The 18,869-nt window shown below is 42.2% G+C and overlaps 1 protein-coding gene across 1 annotated transcript in view; it reads right to left on the bottom strand.

The window, feature by feature from the left end:
• The window catches only part of CACNA2D3 (calcium voltage-gated channel auxiliary subunit alpha2delta 3), a 794,881-nt gene that overhangs the window by 264,163 nt on the left and 511,849 nt on the right, over nucleotides 1-18,869 (bottom strand). Inside the window, exon 13 of the mRNA XM_060109938.1 lies at nucleotides 8,732-8,865. Coding sequence (XP_059965921.1) covers nucleotides 8,732-8,865 — 134 coding nt within the window. The remainder of the gene's footprint in view (nucleotides 1-8,731; nucleotides 8,866-18,869) is intronic.

The following is an 18,869-nucleotide window of genomic DNA, read 5'->3' as shown; positions in this document are numbered from 1 at the left end:
CCCATGGAAACATATGCTCCTTAACCGTGGGAGAGAAAGAGACTGTGGGATGAGTACTCAGCTTTGCTTCATCTCAGGCCACCTTTAATTTGATCACTTCAGAAGAGAAATCAATTATAAGAGTGCTTCACAGTTGTTTCCATCCACCAGCAAAGATGGTGATGTTCCAGATTTTTTGATTAAACATATTAGAAATTGATTTGAAAACATGTTCCTTTTGCCTGAATAAACTATTGTCTTTGCTTTTCCTTTCTTTGTTCAGAATAAGAGAGAATTTCCCCTGAGGAACTGGCACAGAGCCTCATGCTTGGTCTGGACATCTAACGGGAGTGCGTATCATCAGCAGAATAAGATTGAAGGAGCCCCCCGTTGCCATATCACTCACAAGCAGGTTTGAAAGGCCATGAAGGAATAATTTTTAATGGCAAGAGGAAGCAAAAGAGTGGTTGTCTGCCACTGTTCAATAGCAGCAGTTTAAGAGCCCAAGTCCGTTGAGATACCCTTATCTACAGTATCTTTGAGGCATGGCCTCATAGACAGTACATTTATATTTGGCACAACAAACCTTAAGTTTTAAGAGTGAAAGAATTAAATCTTTTACAGGGGGAAAATCCTGTGCACAGCAGGAGAAACTGGCAGCTGGTATCAAACCACAGGCTGATTCTCTGGGATTATTTTAATTGTTCTTCATGCTGGTAATAAGAGGAATGTGTTCATTTTAGTTTAAACCATGTCAAAGCATGAGAATCAGCTTTGAGAATCTAAGTTGCCTAAATATCTGGGCCATGAAGGGGGAAAAAAGCAGTACAGATTGGGTTGTGGTGGCCAAAGTACCTCCCTTAGCTCTCAGAAGGCACAAGGGAGAGGGCTTCCTACCACCCACATAGCAAGATGGTGGGTGGAGGAAGGGCAGGGTCAAAGATTTGGGAGGCAAGGAGAGGACTGGAGGACACTTGTTTGGGCAACTTGGGCTAAAAGGAAGCCATGAGCCTAGGAATAAAAGAGGAAAGAAGACATGCTCCCAAGAGTTAGTATTAGAGCCCAGCTGGGGATGCAACTTACAGACGCCTTAGATGGAAAGACAGAAATCTAGAAATGCCAACTCCTTGAGACTCCAGTCATTTCCTCCTACCCACACCTCTTTCTTACAGAATCTGCTATTCACAGCCTTGGCTGACCTGTTTCTATCACATGCCCTTTCCCCAGCCCTGGCTGATTGGATAACAGGTAGACATCTGACCTCAGAGGAACCATGGACTAGAAAGTTATGTACTTTGCTCAGAAACGAACTCAGATACACAAACACTGAGTTGTTCTCTGTTGGGTTTGAACTGGGACATATGTAAAGTAGGACTTGGAGGAGACCATGTTTCACCCACGAATGAGGATTGACAGGAGAACTGGTCTCCAGAAAATATGAAAAATACAGCAGGCATTTGAGGAGAAAAAGCACAGACAATTTGGTTTTCTAATACAACCACAGACACAACCTCCCAATCTTTCCTAACCGAACCCAACCCAGTATCTTGTTGTAAAGGCACAGTACATAATCCACAGCAGAGAATCCCATTTTGCCATTCTCAGACATTGACTCAACAATTACTCCGTATACTACTTAGGCTTTGCAGGGTCAGGGAGGAGCAAAAAAGTGCTTCTGAGCTTCCCTAGGCATTCAGGAGGTGGCCAAGCAACCAGGGTTCCATGCCTCCATCCCCCAATGTCTACAAGAGTACTCTGCTTCTATATGTTTGTTTCATCAACGGTCCATGGAAACATTTGACTAGATAAAAAGTTCCAGTGCCTAAAAGCATGGTACCATAATGAATACCATACCGAGGGGAAACACGATCTTGGGCATGGATTAGTTTTGGCTTCTACAAACAAGTTGTATGCAGGACTCTGTTACTTCTCAGTCCTTCCAGTATCAGTTCCCTTTGGGACTGGTTTCTTCCCCACTCTGTGAGATTCAGACCATCAGTTAGCAGCTCCATCTCACCTCTCAGTATGGGATTGTGACTCAAACAGCCTATCATAGACTTGACACAGATGCTGGAAGGGAAAGGGCTATAAAGATAATGAAAGTTAGTGGATGGTAGAGACCATCTTTGCCACTCAGTAGAGACAGTCTGCTGGGAATAAGCATATAAGAATCAAGGAACAAGTCAAAATAAATGGGATTGATCCCTAAATCTAGTCATGCCTCAAGAGAGAACTACACAGATATCTTGCTTGCAGGTCAACAAATTCCCTTTCTGACCTTTGTTACTTTGAGTTGGATACTGTCACTTGTAAACAAAGACTGCTGAACAATCTATCATGCTAAATTATTATTCAGGTTTAGTGATTTTATTTGTTAAGGGCTTATCTATTTCTAGAAGCTGTCCTTTTATTATAGATAGTTGAAAATTACTATACCATAATAGCAGAAACAATAAATCTAAAAATCTAAAAAAAACCCCACCTGAAATCTAAAAAAATTTTTTTCATTTTCAGCCCTAAACTTTTCTACTAGTGACAGTCATCGATACAGGGTGTTAGAACATCTCAACTCTCCTAAAGAAAATAATTTTATACCTTTGATTCATAGTTTTGTAACACCAACTCAAAGTAGAAAAAAAAATGGTTGCGCTAAAAAGAAAAAAATCCTATTTAATACTGAAATCTAGAATCAAATGGAAGAGGAAAATATTTGGATGAATAGAAATAGCACCTGAAATCAAGAATGCAGCAATTTTTGACACCACCATCTCCTGGCAAAAAAATAATTATAATAGTAATCTGTTTCAATGGAAATAAAGTACTGTAATATTTATGGTCTATGCCAGAGTTATAATGACTGCAGGGCCAGAAGTGAAGTGTCACAGCATGCTCCGCATGTTCTTAACACGGTTTCTAAAGGCTCTGGAGGCTATTAAGTTTAATGAACCCATCTGCTATGAAATAGAGGTCCCAACATAATCAGTTTCCTCCATGCCATGTAATGCAGATGGCATTCTCTGTTCCACAACCCAGCAGGATGGTTTATGTTTCTCTTTAAGAGTGTCTTTTTGTTTTGACGATTTGAACTTCTTTGATATGCAGTGGTGTCTTGGGGAAAATATTGTAAATTCAGCTTCCAAGCCCCAACAGCTTCCTTATGATGGCTTCAACCCCCTGAGTAATTGCTTCTAGGCAGTAAGATGTTGTAGCCTAAAGCAATCACCCAAATGACTCCTAAATGGCCTAGGTGCCATTCTGAGATGGGAAACCAAAACAAATGTGCAATTTATCATATGCAAAGCATTTTCTCCGAGTTGGACTTAGTGGGGGGTGAGGAGGAGGGATACACGTCCAATTTGCAAATGCAACTAAATTAGTTTGAAAGTTCCTACAAATTTCGTACTGAATTGTATTACCAGCAGAGGGGAGGGGCAGGGGAGCTTGGTAATGAATTCTCATTATTTTAAATGGTCACATTCCCACTGTTTCTAAAAGATTTCTTTGCTTCCCTTCTATGTGTCACTGTGGCCTGTGCAAACTCCCCTGGAGGGGTTGATCAGGGATGCTGATGCTTCCACAGTCTGATGCATGCTCTATTCTGCATACCAAGTTGGGTAGCATTCCCAAGATGATTAGGACCCAACTGGAAAACATAAGTCATTTGCTTACAAAATAGAACAAATTCCATTGTTAATGATTTTTTGCTCTGCACCTAAGAGATAATGACTGTGCAGCACAACTTGTATTCAGATGAGAAGCCCATGAATTTCAGAATTCTGGTGTTCACTGTTTTGTCAATTAATACATAAAATCTTATTAGATTAAACATAATTAATGCTGTTAACATTAATTCATTTATTTGGGATTCACCAGGAGAGCAAATTGAATAGAACAGCCAGGCAGGAAACAGAATATTTAATCAGACTGGTAGTAATAGTCAGGGAGGATAGACCCTGAAAGTAATAGTCAGGGAGGATGTCTGTCTTGATTCTAGATCAGGCTGGATTAAACACAACCCTGGACTCTCACGTGCAAAAATCCTAATTCAGCTTCTGTTCACAAACTTTTATCTTGATCTTGTCCAGACCCAGAACTGTATGAATTAATGTATAATTAATAAAGAGGGAATGTACTATACTCTTAGGTCATTACAAGCTATTCACTTAAGTATTAAATCAATTATATTATTATATTTGTTGCTGCTGGGTTTTCAACCACAATAACTGATGAGTCAAGCAAATAGGAATTCCTTTTGCATTTACCACCAGATAACTAAGGAAAAAGACTTTTAGGAACATATTAAGCAAACTTGTGGGATCAAGTGTCCAAATTTACTAGATAATCAACTAGTACCTACTTCCATAGTATTTGGTAGAAATGATATAAATCAGTAGGGTCACAAGTCCTAAAGGAATCAAAGGCACATTCAGACTACAATGTCACAAGGAGAACCAGGCTCCTGGAGAAATCACTGGTCAGCAGAAATGTTATGATGAACAGCAGTTGTAATTTTACCATAATGGTATAAATTAATTAAACATTATTTAAATCTGTAAATTATGAATATAAAAAGGAAGTTGTTACTTCTGCAACTATGTAAATAAATGCCTTGGAAAGACTCTAAAGAAGTTGCTAAGGTAGATTATAAATATGTTCAAATATCAAAAAAATTCTACAGCTGCCAACCCTACCAGGATATTATTAAAATGGGGTCACCATTCCCAGTGCCAAGTGTTCCTGAGTTTGGTCTCTTTAATTATTGCAGGGTGGGACACATTAGGGCAATCCTGGGTTTGGACTGTCCTGGATGTGTCAGGATGGTCATGAACTTGCAATTGCTGATTCCCATACCTTCTTCATCTTCTGGGTGGTTCTAAAGTTGGTGGCCTCATCTTAGAATTTAGACTCTGCAGATGAGTTTAGCAAATGATTCCAATTTTGTTTCCATATAAATAACAGGGGGCTTTTGCCCTTGCTCTGGTAGATACAGGCCCAGATGACGAGTTTGAAGGGGTGCTGCTTCCTGGCCAGTGAGGCACCTGTTGGAGCAGTAGCTGCCTTCTCCTCACCTAACAGCCCTATGAAAGAGGAAGATGGAATCCCCAATGTCCTTCCTAACCCAACAGGTTTCTCAGCACCACCAAGATGAGAAAGAACCCTCAGAGCATTCTACTAGGGGATTTATTTATCAGGGCTATTTGCAAAGATACAACACAGAGGCAGTGCTGAGCTATCATTTCAGGGACAAACATATTCTGGGGGTTTAGTTTTATGTGCATCAAAAGGTTCTTGAAGAGGTAGAATAAATTAGCTCTGTCATCTTGATCTACCATTTTAATTAATAATGAGCCACTTAAAGCGTTACTTTATTTTAAAGTAAGTAAAGATGATTATGGCACAGAATGAAAATTTCATGTAAATGTTTAAGATGAAGCACTACACTTCAAAGACAATTCCTCTGCACCATTTGCCCAGAGCTGCTTTCAGACCATTTTCTTCACTATTGCTGTCAGTTCTTTAGTGGAAAAGCTGCAGTAGCAATGGGCTTTCCCTCTCTTGTAACTGCCACCCATATATAAACGCATATATGTGTGTGTAAATATGTATGTATGTGGTTAGCAAATCTAGAACAATTTATTTAAATGATTAGCATTATCTAAAGCAAGATGTTACATTGATACAAAGCTTTATTCTCTTCTTCCCCATGATTTTCAGGTTATGTAACCCCAGCCAGGACACTCTAAACGTATGATGTGTCCTTCACCAAAGGCACACAATGTCCGTCTTCTTCTCATTAGTGAGACTAATTTTGAAGGCCCGCTCAAGATTTTTTTGGATTCTCCCACTGGATATATACTGTTTTTTAAATTTTTTCCTCCTAACTAGTCAAAAATCTCTAGGGAAGCACTTTGAGACCATGAAAATATCCTGTTCATCATCAAAATTCCCCCCTAGATTTAGCATCCATGGATGACCTTCACCCTAATCAATCTTTACTAAAATGGTTGCCCACTGGTGATTTTCCATCTCATGACTCCCTCCCTCCACACCCACCAGGCAGCATCCCATTGCCCGCTGCACACTGCACTCCTTCCCATCCATTTCATCATCTATTTAGTCCATCTGTTTGAGATTTGTTTACTTATTTAGAACACATTGATTTGTTTTATTCAAGTTATAGTCCATTACTCTTCTATTTAATTTTGAGGCTCAAATTGTCCCAGAGTTGATCAGTGAGAGCCCCTTCACGTTGATTCTTGGGCCTTTTGACGTGACCTTGTGGTTTTGAGTGCTTCGTTACTGTCTGGCACAAAATATTCCAGGCTTTTTGTTTGTTTGTTTGTTTTTAACATTAAGACTCCATTACATCCATGTACCACAGTTTATCCAATTGATCTCTTATGGTTGGGGATTTAGGTACCTTTCAATATTTTGAAATGACAAGCAATTCTGCAGTGAACAAACTTGTGCGTATGTATTTTTGGATTTTTGGAGGTTTATCTTCAGGGTTAATTCCTAGAAGTAGAATTTCTGGGTCAAAGGGTAAATGCACATTTCCCCTTCCTATATCCCATTCTGTCTTCCCACAAGCATGTACAAGTGTCCCTTTCCCACAGCCTCACCAACAAAGTTAAGCTTTTCATTTCTGCCGCTCTAATAGGTGAGAGAAATGGTATCTCAAACCATACTTTAATTTGCATTTTTCTTACAATGTATGAAGTTGTACATATTTCAAATGTTTAAAAGCCATTTTTATTATTTTTGTGTGAATTGTCTGCTCATGTCTTTTGCTCATTTTTTTCTATAGGAATTTTGGGGTTTCCCCCTTAATTTTTGAAAGTTCTTTGTATATTAGGATTATTAGTTCTTTATGTGTGCTATATGTTGCATATTTTCTCCTATTTTACCATTTGCTTTTTGAGTTTGCTTCTTTTTGACTGTGCTTGATTTTTTTACTTATAAAAGTTGGGTTTTGTTTTGTTTATATTTTAAGTAGTCAAACCTATTTTTATTTATATTGCATCTGGATTTTGGAGTCATTGTTAGAAAGCCATTCTCTGGACTCAGGTTATAGAAGAATTCACTAGATTTTGTTCTAGTGCTTATATGGTTTCATTTTTTACAGTTTAGGTCTCTGATCCCCTTGGATATTTTTCTCCGGTGTGATGTGAAGAAAATAACTAATTTTATCTTTTTCTAAATAGCTATCTAGTTTTCCCAAAAGCATTTATTACAAAGCCCGTCCTAGCCCTACTGATTTGAGATGCCACCTTTATCACAAACTAAATTTCCATATGTAGGTGGGTCTTTTTTTTTAGACCTTCTACTCTACTGATCTGTCTGTTTATCCAGGTGCTAGTCCCATAGAGACGCTGTTTTATATTTTTTACACTGATGAAACAAATAAGATGACAGACCCAACTGGCTGTTCAGGGTTTGTACACAGAACCACTGGGTGTCTGGATCAGTCCGTTCCTGGCTGGCTGCCCTCCTCCTCTCCTCTTCCCCGGCCTTAGTCAATCACACATATGAGGAAGAGATGAAACCATCACTTTTGTTGCTCTGTTATTACAGTTAGTATGGTGCCGACACAAATGGGGTGGCTTAGTTATTTCACTTCCATGATTCTAAACCAATCTGGGTCAGACTCTGAACGTGATAAAAGCCCAACGTCTCCCTGGCAACCAGAGATGGTTCTTCAGCTTAACACCCATCTCCACTCAGGGTGATTTCTCCTGGGGACGAGCTACCCCTTCCTGACCAGTTTGTATTTCCATGGTCCCACTGTGTACTTTAAGGCTGTGTGTGGGGGGTGCAGGCTGCTTTGCTGTCCCCCAAGATGGGTTCCCACATGCTGCTCCTGCCCTGTATCTGCCTGCAGCTGCCAGAAGAGCAGCAGGAATGAGAGAGCTCATGGAGAGAAAAGTTGGCCCATGGCAGCCATTGAGATCACTCTGGAGGACGGTTGGTCTGGGTTACAGCAATTAATGTGATGTTAATCCCGACACAAATGATGGGAGAGGGGCCCTCTGAGAACATTTACAATCAATAAATGAAAAATGCCACTCCCATCAGATTCATTATCATTATGAAAAATCACCCAGCAATTACACAAGAAACCTGGCCATTGAGCCATTATTTGACGATTGGCAACACTCCTCCTTTTAAGCTAATTCGGCACCAGGATAATTTTTCCTTGGAATTTGGCTTTAGAATGAGCCCCTGGCCAGAGCTGCAACAACAATCAGTGCCTATATAACCGCCACTGGAGCATTTTCTCACTTGTTCAAGGGAAGAAAAGGCAGCTGTGGCCTCTACAGTGGCTCCAATTCACTGTCAGAACTGAAGGTGGTCCCACCTTCCCAGGTTGAGCCCCAAGATTCATCCCCAGGATTGGGCCTCTCCGATGATGGCAAGGACCGAATCTAACACACCTGTCATCATTGCCACACTGACAGAATTTGTACACTTGTGAGAAGGAAAAAAAGGTAGAGAAGACAGAAACCAAAAGTGAGTTTTCTGTGCTGACGAGACACCTTCCAGAAGAACCTGTTACATTCTCTGATATTAGGAGCTGTCGCCAACCTTGCTTGCTAAGAGACCAACGCAAACCATACAAATATGGAAGATGTCAGTGAACCCCGTTACTGAGAAGGAATGCTACAACCACCATCTTCTGGAATAAACCCAGGGAAACTCTCCCATGGTAGGAGGAACCCTCAGGCTCTCCCCTGGGGCCCTGGGGACTCACAGTGCTGTCGATGTACGCTTCAGTCCACACCACGTCGTGCTCCTGGTCGATGACTTTGGGCCGGCTGAGTACATGGAGGTATTCCATGACATTTTCCTGCACATCAGCCAAGGTGGAGATCTGGGTGAAAAATCCTGCCAAGGGAGAACTGCATTAAGTAAAGACAGGAACAATTACAAATGGGGAGCAGACCTACGCTATGCCTTCTTAGCCTCTAGCTAATTTCTTTCTTCCCTTTTCCTTTTTAAACATTATGTCTCCTCTCTACCATCACACACTTAATGAGCAATGTGTTCATGTTAGAAAACAGAGTCAAGCAAAAAGAATAAAATGAAGATCAACCACAAACCCACCTCCCAGAAGAAGCCCCTGTTAATCCTTTGGAGAATGCCTCCCCAGATGTTTTCTATACATATACATATAAACCTTCTCTGGTAGATATGGGAGTCCTCTCTACATGCCATTTTGTAACCCCCCCTTTTTTTTCATTTTAGTGTATTTATTTCCAATGGGAGAACTAAACAGCAAAAAATTTAAAGGCTGTCCTATTTTTATAACTACAATAGTTATAATAATTTTTTCTTTTTTAAAAAATTTTTATTGGTGTATAGTTGATTTACAATGTTGTGCTAGTTTCAGGTGTACAGCAAAGTCAATCAGTTATACATATACATATATCCACTCTTTTTTAGATTATTTTCCCATATAGGTCATTACAGAATATTGAGTAGAGTTCCCTGTGCTATTTTATATATAGTTGTGTGTATATGTCAACCCCAATCTCCCAATTTATCCCTCCCCCCTATAATTAATTTTGAGTGCTTAATAAGGGGAACAAAATTTGCTAAACACCTGATAAGCTTTGCCTCATTTATTCCTGACAACATGATGAAGTGGGGATAACTTGCCCACTTTACAGATAAGATGACTGAGGCAGACCAAGCATATGTGTTTCGGCCGTGTTCTCATGGTATCAAGTGGCAAATACAGAAGGTGAAACCAGGCTTGAGTATCTTAATCTATGCCTTTTGCTTCTACAGAATTTTGCTCTTTGTGTGTTTAAGGCTGAAATTCCAGCTCAAACCCTCATGTAGTTACCAGACCTGCCTTTTGAATATGCTGGGTAGACATGGTTTCTCAGTAACATAAAAAGTTCTAAACATGCTATCATCTTGTGGGTGGAGAGGTCATTTTGATCTCGAGTTCAGGTACTGCTATGCTCCTCTTCAGCTTGGGGTCCTGTTGGCTTTGCTGGGAGTTAGGAGATGTTAGAAGAGAAGGGCTGAACTGAGCACAGGTCTGGATCCCCAGGAGGGGGCCCTTCATTCAAACATTTATGGAAGGCTTTCTTGGTGCCTACCACTGGAGGAGCAGGAGTTAACTAGATGAGCATGACCCTTGCTTTCTGGAGGCCTGGGAGGTCTGAGTAAGCTGACAACTACAAAATAGCACAGTCAACATTATAGAGAAACACACAGCATGGACAGCCAATCACTTGGCTACCCTGAAGAAGGGTCAGTACAGCTGAACCCTGAAGGATGAGGACCAGTTAGCTAGAGGAAGGGGGTTAAAGACTATGTCTGGCAAAGCAAGGAATGTAAGTAAAGGCCCAAGGTCAGAGTTAGACCCATTCTAGGAACTGAAAAAAACTCAGAATGGCTGGAGTAAAAAGCTGGGGGAGAGCGAGTAGAAGTAGGGTGCTATAAGATCAGAGGAATTAGCACAGGGACTATCACATAAGATCTTGGGAAGGAGTTTAGACTTTATCCTCCAGGCAAGTAGTCATGGAAGCATTTTTAGCAGGGGGACACTGGATGGACACAGATTCATGTTTCCTCCCCATGCCTCTAAATAAGGACTTTTATAACTAAGTTGATGCCAGCTCCTACTTGCCAACAAATGAGAGAGGATATGTGTGCCTCTGAAGCCAGATCTGTCACAGCACGTGCTGTAGTGTTTATAGAACCTCTTGGTGTTTAATACAGGGCTCAGGGTAAGGAAACGCCAGCCCTTTTGTTGTCCAGAAAGGACCAGGACCCTCCCGGGGCATTTCCAAACAAAAGCCAGCTGGTTTGAATTTGTTGTACCAACCCCAAACCAGGTTGGGACCATGTGGCTTCTGGCTTCCTGGTGACAGCTCTGCACAGTGCTAATTAACACGCACTGTCACTCCTGTCCACTCCACCCTCCTGGCCAGGGCCAGAGCCTCGCCCATCCCAGTAGAAACTGAGCCCCAAAGGCCTGTGAGACCCTGCTCTAGCTCAGGGCTCTGGAGCAGGGCCCATGTGTACCTTGGCACACTCCCTCAGAGGTCAGGCACTACAGTTAGGGATGCCCACCTGGGTCACGGCTCACGCAAGGCTTCCAGGTGGCCCCTCTTAGAGGCACAGTGGGAAAGACAAGTTTTAAAGAAGATTGCTGGATGACAGCAAGCATCATAGTTATAATCCCTCCACAAACCACGACTGCAATCAGTGTTTGAATAAGAAAGAAAACATTTCAGCTCTTCTCTAGTAGGTAAACCTTTGGCTCTGCATGAAGGGTCTCAGAGGGACAAACATGACACAGAGGACAAACCAAGAGAGGTGCTGCCATGTTGATAAGAGGAGAGAACTCCATGGTCCTGGACCGCGAGGATACCTGGGTGAGCAATTCACAGTATAGCACTATTCCTATTGTGGGTTCCTGTACCAAATGTGCAGTAAACACAGCCTCTCCTGGGAGGAGTTTTTCTTGGTTGTCTGTGTTTTCATTCTAATCCTCAAAGCCAACAGTAAAAATCCCTGATTTGAGTTTTCCAAAATAGGGCTAAGAGAAGGGAGGGAATAAATAGAAGGAGGGGGATGGGAGAGACAGATTCTCAGCATTGAGGGAGAGTGGGAAGGAAAAACAATCACACATTTGGAAGGGGATGGAGCTGAGGGATCATCCTCACTTGGCCTTGCTATCATAATCAAAGTTCTGAAAAGTTACAAAAAGCTGGCTACAGACCCATAGCCAGCAGTATACCTGACACCTCCATAAGGATGACTAACAGGATTCTCAGACTGAACCCGTCCAAAGCCAACTCCTGATTTCCCTGGCCAAACCTATTCCTCCCGAATTGGGTCTTTCCCATCTCAGCAAATGACGTCACTGCCCAACTGGGCCAAACACTTAAGAATTATCCTTGATAGCCATCATTTCCTCACCCTACCCCATAGCTAATCCACCAGCATGTTCTTCTGGCCCTATCTCTAAAATATGTCTCAAGGCCAATCCCGCATTTCCACCGCTCCCACCCTACTCCAGACTCCACTGTCTCTCCCCCAGGGTACAGCAACAACCACCCCCGCCCCACAAATCCCTCTCCTTGTTATCTAGACTCCTGACAGCAGTCAAAGGAAAGTATAAAGCAGACCATCATCTCCCTGTCTAAAATCCTAAAACAGCTTCTATTTAGAATTAGAATAAAACCCAAATTTCTTACCTGACCTCTAAGGCTCTCCCTCACTAGGCCCCCACCTACCTGGATGAACTCATCCCCTTCCATCCTCCCACCAATCTCATACACCTGACCCTCCTCAGGCGCTTGCACCTACTGTACCCTCTGCCTGGCACACGATTTATCCAGTTTTCTATGGATGGCTCCTTTGGATCATTCAGGGGTTAGCTGTCTGAACTCATTTCCTCTTGCTTCACCTTGCTTTCACTTTCTTCTGAAGATTCATCAATGCTGAATTCTGATTTACTTGTTTACTTTGTTCTTTGTCAATGGAATATCGGCTCCATGAAATGTCACAAAAAGCTGGTGCCTGTCTTGTCCAGAGTGATATTCCCAGAACCAGCACATGGCTCTGTGAGAGCCATTACTGAAGCAAGGACATTCGCCAAAATCTTACTGTGATTCACACTGTCCCTCTACACTTGGGTAACACAACAGCTCAACATGTGTGTGTGCTCGTTGTATAGGGAGGAAACAGAAACAGCAGAGTTCAGTAATTTGTCCTGGATCACTTTGAATACAGATTCATTTGATTCCAAAACCTTTGCTCTTAACCACTGAAGACACTGCCTCTTCATGTAATGGGAAAGGACAGCATGGCAGCTGCTCAGAGCATGGACAGCATGGTCCTCCTCTGTAAGGATACCCCTAATGGGCTGTTTGAATCTCTGTGGCTGGGAAAGTTTGAGGCTGGGGTGGGGAAACATGTGGTTGCGCTATGAGGTTCCTGGCAAATGCACAGTAGTTAGCACCAAAGGTCTACTCAAAACCCATACCACAGTTCTAACTTATGTTTCAATATACAGACCATAAATGCAGATGTATAAAAGGTAAGAAAGCTAGAATTACAAAGATAATATTAATAATGTACACTGCAAAGCTTAATGCAAATCATGCAAATCAGATCATCTAACCCCAACCCATTAAACCGTAAAACTTACCTGAAAGAGTATCTTTTTGTTTTTAAATGTTTTTCATATAAGTTTTAGTTAATAAATGTACCTTTTGATGGATAACAGGAAGTCGCTGAGGGCTGGACTCTTTGGCTATAACCATAGATGCTTCCCCCCTTCTCCCTCTGCATCCTTTGAACTGGCCACTTTGCCCTCGCCTTCCCTCACCTCTTTATTTCTTTTAAATTCTAGCTCTTGAATGTTTATTCTCTTCTTTAATGTGCCTTTTTGGACTTCATATATCATGTAAGAAAACAGAATCAGCAATCTTTTGGTAATTATCAAGGAGTAATTAATGCTGAAATTAGCCACCTATTATAAATGATCTCCTCATTTTTCTCCATAACATCAATTTATTTACCTATTCCCTTACAGAGCCTCCTGTGAACTCTGAGTTACAACTACTCAGTGTGATAAACCACATGCAGCCTGGTGCTTTGTATTTCTGACATTTTACTACCCTTACTTAGAGATTTCTTAAGAGTCCCTTGTCTAAGAGGTGCCTCTGCATGAGATGCTCCATCAGTACATCGTTCAACACTCCACTTTGCAATGACACCAGATCTGAGGGACCCCGGAGTCTGCTCCTCAGTGGGAGACCACGGCTGTCTAGCTCACTGGTAAGGTCTGGGTAAGGTCCTCATTCTACTTTTGGTGTGATGGGCACTGCTCCCTTGAGTCTTTTCAAAGACTCTTTTCCCCTCTGACATAAGGCAGGCTGAAGACAAGAAAGCCAGTGATCAGGTCCCAGTCTTCTCAAGGCAATAAGGTAGACAGCGATGTTGCTGGTGTGACCTGGTGTGCCTCCCCTTATGGAACAACAGTGTTCTTGGAAGACCCTCACAATATTCTGTCCCATCTTCGTCCTCCCCATCAACATCACACACTACTGAAAATCACTTTTTTTCTATAGAAAAATGCACCATTGATAAACAACTTTCTACCTCCACATCTCTTTGGACCATTACAAAGAACGAGTAAGAGGTCTTTTGGGCCCTGAGAGCTGAAGGGCACATGTCTGATGAGTTGGAAAGAGAAGACCAAGGAGAGAATGACCACTAGGGCAGGGAGCCCAGGGGCCTCAGTGGGCATGTGCCACCTGGAGAAGGGGGCTCCCAAGTGTGAAGCTATCAGAATCTGCCAGAACCTCTGACTTAGGAGCAAGTCTTTTTGTGTGTGAACAATATTACATTTTTCATTTTTTAAACATCTTTATTAGAGTATAATTGCTTTACAATGGTGTGTTAGTCTCTGCTTCATAACAAAGTAAATCAGCCACACACATACATACATCCCCATATCTCCTCCCTAGCACATCTCCTTCCCACCCTCCCCATCCCACCCCTCCAGGTGGTCACAAAGCACTGAGCTGATCTCCCTGTGCCACGTGGCTGCTTCCCACCAGCTATTTACCCTACACCTGGTAGTATATATAGGTCCATGTCACCCTCTCACTTTGTCCCAGCCCACCCTTCCCCCTCTCTGTGTCCTCGAGTCTATAATATTATATTTTTAATTTCAAACTTCATGCTAGAAAAAATAATTTAAAGCGGGGGTCCCCAATTCCTGGGGACCGCGGCTACCAGTCCTCGGCCTGTTAGGAACCAGGCCGAACAGCAGGAGGTGAGCAGCAGGCAAGCCAGTGAAGCTTCATCTGCCGCTCCTTATCGCTCCCCATTGCTCTCTTCACCGCCTGAACCATTTCCCCATCGCTCGCGTTACCGCCTGAACCATCCTCCCCCACCCAGTCCGTGGAAAAATTGTCTTCCATGAAACTGGTCCCTGGTGCCAAAAAGGCTGGGGACCTCTAATTTAAAGGATCACACTGTGGAGCTAGGAATGCTGGCTTGCCAGCAGCTCTATCACTGCACCCCATTCCACCCTGCCTCGTCTCCTCGGAGAGCCTTAATATCTCCATTTGTAAAATGTCAGAAACTGGTCCACATGCCTACACAAGCTGAAGCAGGACAATTTCTGGAACACATAGGCTGGGTATAAATCCCAGCTCCAGTCTTTATTAGCTATAGACCATTAAAGTCCTTTCTCAACACCTAGATTCCTTTTCCTAGATTCTCTCAAATAATGGGAAATATTCCTCTATGAACCATGACTTTCTTCTCCCCAAAGAGAAGCAACCTCACACCCTGGTGAAGAGTTAGGCTCAGACTTTGGATCAACTGGGCCTGAATCCTGGCTCTGCCACCTGTTAGCTGGTAACCTGGGGCGAGCTGCTAGTCTCTCTGAGTCTCAGTTTCCTTCTCAGGCACTTCATACAGCTTTAATGAGGGTCAAAAGAGATAATACATAAAAGTACTTTGCACTTTACCTGGCACTTAGTAAGAAGTTTGTCATCCTTAGTTGCTATTAACAACAGTAGCACCATCTTCATCTTCACAACTATTACCCTTTCCACTCAAATTCTCAAGTTCTATGGAATCTACACAAAGAATGTATACAACCTGAGTCTCCATTAATGGATAAATGGATTAAAAAGATACAGTGTACACACACACACACACACACACACACACACACACACAGAGAGAGAGAGAAATATTATTCAGCATGAGAAACAAGGAAATCCTGCCATTTGCAAAAACCAGTATGGACCTTGAGTACATCTTGCTAAATAAGATAAGTCAGACAGAGAAAGACAAATACTGTATGATATCACTGGTATGTAGAGTCTAGAAAAGTGAAAATCATAGCAACAGAGTCTAAAGGGGATTACCAGGGGCTGGCGGCTGGGGAATTGGAGAGCTATTGGTTGAAGAGTACAGAAAAAGAATTATACAAAGGTATCTGAATAACTGTCATTTTTGCCTTCTTCCACCTTTTCTGAAACAGCAAAAAATTTTAATTGCCAGTTTTTCCCTACTCCAAACAACCATTCTGGCCTCATAAGTTTGACACTTGGAAAGGTATAGTGAGGTTAAGAGACTTCTAGTGGGAAAAGGCTATGGGTCTGAACTTCCAAGGAGGGCTCAGGCCGCCAGTTCTCTTTCAAACAAGGAGAGAATGACCATTAGCCTATCAAAGAGGGACAGGTTGAGCTGATAACCAAGAGAGACTCATGTGGCGTTTCCATTCCATCTAATGATGACAGATAAGTTGAGAACCAAACACAGAGACCCTTCTTTATTTGCACAGCTGGAAAACACTCCATTCACCATGCTTTTTGAAGGAGAATCAGGCAGTGCTTATTTAAAATCTTGGCACACTGAACATTACAGAAGGTCATCAAGGCTTTATGGAATACCTGGGCTAGTTGGCCCCTCTTTTCAGTTTTCCCAGTTCACTTGTTTAACCAATAGTGTGAATGCAGAATTTTAAGTTCCATAAGCCATTCTACAGTGGCAATAATTGTTTTAATGTATTTAAAATGGTTTGCTGCTTTGCCTCATTAGGGCTGGTTGCCTCAAGATAGGACCTAGTTATGCATAAAATGAGACAAACCAATGAGCTCCAAGCCTCTCTGGATTTTGCTAGTGGATTGGAGGAGGCAGAGAACTCCTGTGAGGGCTATGAATATGCCCAGACATCCATTTCCAGGGGGCAGTGTCAGAGGTCCACTGACTGAGAACTGTCTCCATGGCTACCAGACTTCCAAACAAGAAGTTTCGCACCCATAGCAGGTCCTTGACCACTGACCCAGGGACAATGAGCTGGTCCTGACAACTCCTGCTCCTCCCTAGGGTCACTCTGGTCAGTCAGCCAACAGGCTTCTCCCTGGGCTTCCCTGGGTCTGCTCTGGTCCCCGAATGCTAATGCTTCATTTCACTGATGAACTTGGCTGAGTCAGGGCAAAAATATGTAAGGAGGGGGGCGGGCCCTCCCTGGACCTCATGTCACTTGAGATGAAAAATGTTATGCTGCCTCCATACTATAACAATCTGAGAGTATAAACAATGATTTAATTAATGACCATAGAAGAATACTTGCTCACCGACGTTACGTTGGTCTAAACCCCATAACTGACGCAACATGAAGCCAATGTTTATATGGGCACAGATGACTGGAACCTGACATTTTGATGGCAACTGCTACTTTGAAGAGTGGCAAACAATGACATTTTATTCCCAAGGCCCTTTAGAAGAGAAGCAGAGGAGGAAGGTGAAACTATTGTGAGGGACTGAGTCTGGCAGGGAAGGAAACAACTGGATTTGGACAGGAAGAGAAGGAGAATCACTGCGGAATCCAGCGGCTGGGCCAGCTAAGCAGCTACTATTACCTCCTTGGATTTTCCAAGTTGCTGCGCTCAGAACTTATAAATCTAAAGGGCTATATTCTATGGCCAGGCCCCGAAATACTCTGAGTTGACTAAATTGTCTTCAAAAGGATTCTTCAAAGATTCTTATAAACAATGACTAAAACTAAATTATGGTGTAATATTAGTTGATTAAGACAAGACTTCAATTTGAGTAATTTTCATCAGCTGGACACAGACAGTGGTAAAAACAATAACCCATGACTAAATGCATACTCGCTGATGGGAAGAATTGCAGTCTGATGTGGCAGGAATAACATGAAAACTTTTAAAAATTAAAAAATGGAAAGGAACTCTTTCTTTCAAGGCCACAGAATCAAGGAAAAAACTGAGAAAGTGTAGCTCACTCAAATGTCAGTGAAGTTCCAAAAATTATCTCAATGGTCTGTTTTCTCAGAGGCAACCTAGGGTCCATTCAGCCTCCATCTCCTCATGCCTACTTCCCTTGTATATTTCCCCTTCAAATGAAGCCAAATGCATTACTCTGAGACAATCAGAATTACTGATACCTTTGAGTGAGGTGAGCCAGCCAATAAACTAAAATAATTGCAGAACATGTTATTTTAGAGCTTCAAGGAAATGTTCAAACCTTTCATGCAGTTCTCCATTTTTAGATGAGGAAATTGAGACTTGCTTCAAAGATTTCTCCAAGTAGAAGCAGATAATAAAACACAATGCCAAGCGAAGGGAAAGTGAGGCAGAGGTTTACTTGCTTGGCTAGGCACCTATTCCCTGAGAACTTCCTGTGTCCATCCACCTGCAGAGCACATATATTTTTCTTTGTGGGCTTACTTCTGCCTACATACAATTCGGCAGGGGAAGACCTGTCCCAAGCTGGGTGTCAGAATCATTTTTTGGAGAAGATATAAACTCTCCTTTCTCCACAATAGGTGTTGTGTGGATAGATGGGTATGCACAACGTGGGGTAGCCATTTTTGACATGCACATGCCCTAGCAGAGAAGGTCTAACTACAGAGAAGAAGAATGCCACGGAATGTAGAAAGAAACCAAGAAGGAAACGAAAAACAAAAACACAGCCCCTGGTCCCTCATGAGACATAAGCTTCCCTTCCCACTCTGGGTTCTGACTCACTCTCCTCTCTCTCCAAAACACTCTTCTTTTTAATTTCAGGGAGCAACTTTGGTTGCTTGCAACTAAAATAACTTTGTCTTAAGTCACCAAAACTAAAGCTGAGATCTGCCAACCCTTCCCTGAGTCCTCTTTCGTCCACTAACATACATACGTTGGAACTTTAATAAAGGACGGCATAACAGGCAATGTAGAAATAGACCACCTACATCCACCAATACCAATTTATTGTGCAACAGGACATATCTTCCTTTATTAGTATTTATAGTCAATTTGCTCATTTTTCAAACCTTAAAGAAGCAGCCACTCCACATAGAGCAGGAGGTTGGGCTGAGTGCTCAAGAG

Source organism: Mesoplodon densirostris, chromosome 10 (genome assembly GCF_025265405.1).
Source record: "Mesoplodon densirostris isolate mMesDen1 chromosome 10, mMesDen1 primary haplotype, whole genome shotgun sequence".
Lineage (NCBI taxonomy): Eukaryota > Metazoa > Chordata > Mammalia > Artiodactyla > Ziphiidae > Mesoplodon > Mesoplodon densirostris.
The sequence above is the reverse complement of the archived record's forward strand: the minus strand, read 5'-3'. Positions and strand labels throughout refer to the sequence as shown.